The sequence below is a fragment of the Echinops telfairi genome, unplaced genomic scaffold (assembly GCF_000313985.2).
Source record: "Echinops telfairi isolate 266 unplaced genomic scaffold, ASM31398v2 ScPeMD7_9;HRSCAF=40, whole genome shotgun sequence".
NCBI lineage: Eukaryota > Metazoa > Chordata > Mammalia > Afrosoricida > Tenrecidae > Echinops > Echinops telfairi.
Genome location: NW_022103906.1, coordinates 1,314,800 through 1,320,812, shown reverse-complemented (window position 1 = coordinate 1,320,812; position 6,013 = coordinate 1,314,800). Strand labels below are relative to the sequence as shown.

At 46.8% G+C, this 6,013-nt stretch overlaps 1 protein-coding gene across 1 annotated transcript in view; it reads right to left on the bottom strand.

Moving 5' to 3' along the window:
• Positions 1 to 374, bottom strand: part of FAM110C (family with sequence similarity 110 member C) — a 7,601-nt gene extending 7,227 nt beyond the window's left edge. Inside the window, exon 1 of the mRNA XM_004707751.2 lies at positions 101 to 374. Coding sequence (XP_004707808.1) covers positions 101 to 374 — 274 coding nt within the window. The remainder of the gene's footprint in view (positions 1 to 100) is intronic.
• Between the last annotated feature and the right edge of the window lie 5,639 nt (positions 375 to 6,013).

Sequence of the window (6,013 nt, the reverse complement as noted above, 5' to 3'; positions counted from 1 at the left end):
CGCGTCGACGGGCGACAGGTCTTGCACCCCGAGGCGGGGTGCGACCCCCGCGGGCATCGCCGTGGAGCTGGAGTCCCACACGTCGAAGTGCCCGGGGTACCGGCTGCCAGCTTCCGGCTCGCGCGGATTGGCGACTCGCGCCCTCGTGCCCCCAGCGTCGGGTCCCGAGTTGGGGTGAACTCCGGAGGCCCCGCTAATTGGCGAATCCCCGGCCGGTGTCCGAGCCCAGTCAGCCACTGGCTCCTCCGCGCTCTGCTGGCGCCGCCAGCCAGCTTCTTTACCTTCCAGTCAAACCAGCCTCCCGGAGCGCGCCAGCCAATCGCCGCGGAGCAGGGTGCCCGCCTGCTGGACTGGCCGCTGAGCTGGCAGCGCATCGGAGCAAGGGGGGGCGGGCATTCGGGGGGTCACGGCATTGGGTTAGGCCATCCCACGGGGCCAAGGAGGCTGGAACGGAAAGTGTTTGTTCAGCGACAGGTCTCGCTTGCCTCTTCCTTGGTCATGGGAATCTCCGGAGCTCAGTGCGTGGACGGTGGCATTTCCGGGAAGGAGGAGGGTCCCAGAAAAGTCCCCTGTCTATGCCACAAGTACTTGGGATTCTTAAAAGGATGCCAATGTGCTTGAAAACTTTTGATTGTTCTATGCTCGACGTTTCTGCTTGAGCACATACCTTTATTACAAGGAAAAAGAGACAGACAGGGAAAGAAAATGCATTGCATATTGATGAGCAGAATGGACCCAGAAAGCCAGCAAGGACTTGGATTCTAGTTTTGAAGACATCACTGCCTGGCCTTGTGCAGGGCAGAGGTGCCAGGACTCACAAGAAAGAGCAGCCTGGTGCCAGCGGGCTCGGGGAAAGTCATAAATTCCCAGTTCTACGACTCATGTTTTTACTGTAACCAAGATTACTGGAAAACCCAGGCTTCAAGGGGCCAGTAGACAAACACAGATATGCTAATAGCTAAGAGTAAAAGTATTTCCAAAGTTCCATTCTTTCCAACATTTAGATAAGAGATTACAAATATCTGCCAGACAAATTGAAGTCCAGTTTATGTCTATTTTGTTCAACAGAATGCCGGGACCGCACTGACATGTTGGGGTTACATGCTTATTGTGTAAGTGCAGCACAGCAGCCGCAGGAACAGAAAAACCCTTCCTGGATATGACCTAATTTTGGAAGATGTGTCTTGCATACCAGTAGAGAAAGCAGGCGCACTAGGGGAGCATGAGGGGAGGCGAGGGGTGGGGTGCTGGTGATGAATCAGCAGGAGCATAGGCTGAAAGCATTAAGTCAATGATTTTGCACACTTGCGAAGGCATCGGCACTCAGAGAAGCGCTGTGGGCTTTCATCCCTATGAGCCTTGAACCTAAATTGCCCAGACAGCCTCGTCGTTCGAAAGTGTTTCTGAAAATGAGACTGCGGTCTATTTGATGAAAAAGAAAAGAAAAAAAAAGTAAAGACAGAGCTCTATCTCAAGTTAAATGGATTTTGTTTTCCTTTCTTGCAGTAGGTTGATAGCATAGGGTGCCTGGTAGAAGCTAGAGCCCAGCTTTCTTGGTGCTTTCTAAGGCTGGTCTTGTTAAGCAGAAAAATAGCCTTTGCATGTCAAAAGTGGCTCCTTTTTCTAATCAGTGCCCTGGGCTGGGCTTTGTGCACTAACTGCACCCAGGTCACACCCACCAGCCACTCTGCAAAAGCAATAGGAGGTTACCTGCTTTCCTAAATCCTTACTGCCCCAGGGGCATTGCAGAGTGAAGCTATGAAACAGAATTGCCTAAAAGCAATGGGTTTGGTCTTGAGGTTTGATATGGAATAATAACAATTTAGAGAAGCCCTGAACAGGTGACCTCCAAAATTATTCTATAGTTTGGGTTCACCATTTACTATGTCTTTAATAGAGTCATGGTTAAAATGAACAAACAAACAAACAAACTCACTGCCATCAAGTCCATTCTGAAATGCTGAGCTTGTCTTACGAGGATTTCATGTTACCTGGATCCACAATCAGTGCCTAGGGGAGCAGCAGTCAAGAAATCAAATGACTTACCGGATTGAGCAAATTGCCACAAAACTCATCTTTAAAGTATTAAAAAATAAAGCTATCACTTGGAAGACTAATGTGAACCTGACTCAGGCCACGGTGTGTTCACTCAGCTAATATTCACGTGAAAGGTGGGCAGTGGATAAGGAGGTCCAGAGAATTAATCAGCGCTCAGTGTCTTCTAATTAGGATCTTGTTGGAAAATGTTGGCTATACCACAGACTGCCAGAAGAATGAACAAAACGTTCTTGCAAAAAAGTATAGTCAGAATGCTTGGAAAGGAGGATGGTGGAATTGCAACTCACATAGTTTGTACATGGTATCAGGAAGGGCCAGTCCCTGGATATCATGCTTACAAAAGTAGAGCATTCGTTCAAAAGATGAAGATCCTCAAGGAGATAGATTGACATGATTGCAACAATGGGCTCAATCATGCACAGCAACCACTGTTAGAATGCCATGTTCTCTTCTGTTGAACAAAGGGATGCTTTGAATCGGAACTGACTGAAATCCACCTAACAACAAGAATAACAACCTAACCTCTGAGAGTTTCTGTGTATTCATTTGGAAAACCCTTCATTTTCATAGCATAGAATACATACTGCTTCGTATCATGAGCATCTAACTGCATCTTCCTCCTGCGGAGTGGCTGGTGAGTTTCAATTGTGGACCTGGCAGTAACGGGCACTAAAACATAAATATTCACAGAGGTCTTGGAAATTCTGTGGCTTTGGGCAAGTCACTGGACCTCTCAGGGGCTTTGGTTGCTCATCAAGGCTAATTTATCAAGGTGTATTTAACACCTTCTAAAAAGCTTTTGTTCAGTTGTCATTAAGTGTTGTCAAGTTAATTTGCTACTTGGTGATGTCACGTGGAAGAGAAGACGTGCCCCAGTGGTTCTCTCTTGGCTGCAATCTTTAGGGGTGCAGACTGCAGATCTTCTTTCTGCAAGGGGATGGGATGAGTTGGAACCTTGGCAGTGCAGGATGGGGTCTGACAAAGACAACATTTTCAATAAATGCCCAACTGTTTAGCACATTGTAATTATGGCAGCTAAATTCACACTGAGTATATTGATAATGAAAGTAAAACAGTACTATAAAGCTGTATTTACAATGTACTATTATTAGAAAGTATAAACAGATGATAGAGAGAAGGCAGAGATAATGTTTAGGGTCTAAACCAAATTCACTGTCATCTACTTGATTCTGACTCCTCATGTCCCAATAGGACAGGGTCGAACTACCCCTGTGAGTTTCCAAGACTTTAAATCTTTTTTTTAACTGTTTTAGTAACACTTCACCCACATGTCATGTAATTCAATCATATCAAGATGCTTTACCCCCCCAAAAAGACACTTTGTACAGTTGTCCTTATAGTCAATTCTAGAACATTTTCTTCCGACTTCTACTCATTGTTATTCATATAATTAGTTTTTCTAATTGTGGCAAAAATATATACAACAAAACATCCTACAATTTCACAACTTCAATGCCATTTATTATACTCTGCATGTTGTACAACCATTATTGAAATACTTTTACAAACTATTCAGCCAACATTGACACAAACTCATTGCCCCCTAAGAAACAACAATTTCCCCTCCACCCATGGTAACCATTGGCTATGTTTGGTTTCATTTTTTAAGTGGTTTTATTGATATAGTATTCACATATCATAAAGTTCCATGGTTAAATAATTTTTAAAATGAGCTGTATATATATCATCACAATCAGATCTAGTGCTCTCCAATCCCCTCCTATATTCATTGTTTACTCCCCAAATCTGCTCCCACTCCCCAGCTTCCGCCCACCAAACCTCAATAAACCGTTGCATCAGCATCTACTCCTTCTGTGCTACAAAAACTGGGAAAACTAACAGAAACAATAAAAAACAAAAGCAAAATAAAATAAGAGTATAAAGATAAAAATGCAAATAAAGAGTAAGGAAGAAAAGACTGTCATTGATGCTTAAAAAGCCAGGGAAGAAATTTTTATTGTGGAACAAGCAAGAAATACTTGAGCCTAGAACAAAATCAGTTTGGATCAAGAGTCAGGCCCACTGACCAAGTACAAAATTATGCCATGTTCCATCCACCGTAATCAAGTTGACAATAATCATGGTCTGACAGTAAAGTTGTTCTGTCTGTTCCCTTGCCTGTGACTAGAGATCTACCAGCGGCTCTGTCTGACTAGATACTTTCTGCAGATAGGGTTTGGACTCCCACTGCCCTCCATAGCATTCTACAAATTATTGTTTAGCATCCCTTCCCAATGTGAGGTTGCTCCACCCCATTAATGTGTCCCGGCCTTGTCTCCATGATGTTTAGCATCAAGTGGATGGTCTTCTCCCTCTCCCACACTTTTGAAGGAGTGAACTCAGCTAATGTGAGGTCATCTCCTTCGAGGTTATTCTTGTGAAGTGTTCTGTGTTAGTCTGGGTACATTAGAGAAACAAATCCACAGAAACTCATATGTATAAGAGAGCGTTTTATATAAAGGGTAAATGCACATCAAGAAAACATCCTGAGATGGCCTCATTTCTCTCTCAGAGGGCAGCTGGTAGGTTTGAACTGCTAACCTTGCAGTTAGCAGCCTAGTGCTTAATTCATGGTACCACCAGGGTTCCTGCTGAGAGTCAAGTAGCATGCTATTAAAACCACAAACATCGTAAACTGCTGTTGTCGGGTGCCAGGGGCCATGACCCTGCCCATCTTGTGGGCCACCCTAAGGAGCCACCTGGGGCTGGAGATGGGCGGATAGGGATGCAGCTCTCTGCAGTCAGCATGAGGGGCACCAACAAGGGCAGGGCTGCTGGGCAGGGCTGTCACAGATCCTGCCTTCAGATTTTCCAGGGAAAATAACCCCCCAGGAGGATGAGGACATTGAAAACCCACCCTCAGGTCCTGGGTGAAATGAAAGAGGAGAGATTTCCTGAGGGTGGCAGACTGCTCCCCTTCCATGCAGGAGGCCTGGGTTCGGTCCCCAGTTAACATATGTCCTGAGCAACCACAGCCCGGCTGTCAGCAGAGGCCATCAGGTTTCGGTTGGCCTTCCTGACTAAGACGGGCTTGGAAGAAAGGCCTGGCGCGCTCCTTCTGAAAATCAGCCAGGAAACCCTTTGCATCACAGTGATCTCACTCAGAAGCCACCAGGCAGGCACAGGGCCACATGACATCTTGTTCTGTGGTCAATGGGCAGCCAACAGTGACTCCATTAAGTTACTAAGCAGGAAAGAAACGCATAGGAGGCGCTTCTTTTGGGTCTGTGCCTGAGCCCTGGGGAAATGGGTAGAAATGTCAGAGGGGGCAAAACAAAGAGGGAAGGAGTCCATTCCTGCTGAGCTCCTGATTGATAGAACAGCAGGGTCCCAGACTCAAAGAAGACACTGCAGGGAGGGAGGGGTCAGACCTTGGTGGGCCTGAAGGATGGGCACAGACTGGGGAAGGAGGGCACTCTGGGCAAAGGTGGGCACAGTCAGGGCAAAGACAGTGAGGCTGGTGGGGGTGGGTTTGCTGGGTGGGGAGGGGTACATCTGATGGCTAAGGGGGTGGGTTTGCTGGGTGGGGAAGGGTACATCTGATAGCTAATGGGAGAAAGGTCTGCTGGGTGGGGAGGGATACATCTCAGAAGAAAAAAAAACAAAGAAAACATCCTAACTCCCAAGAAGAATTTATTTCAAAGAATGGCACTGAATCTGCAGCTTCGGGAGAAGGATATATCTGACCAGAGCACACAGGAGCAAATGACGGGGGAGGGGGAGAGACTGGAGCACATCCTGGCCCACCAGGCCTTGAGGACGATGACCCCACTCAGAGCAGCCAGTCCACAGAGAGGATCACATGACAAGTCCCAGTATGAAACATGATGCCCCTCACTGACCCATGGCCCTGCGGGGGACAGCACCAGAGACACAGTGTAGGAATTGCACCCACACTGAGGCAAAGCACTGGGGGAGTGCAGCGGAACAGCAG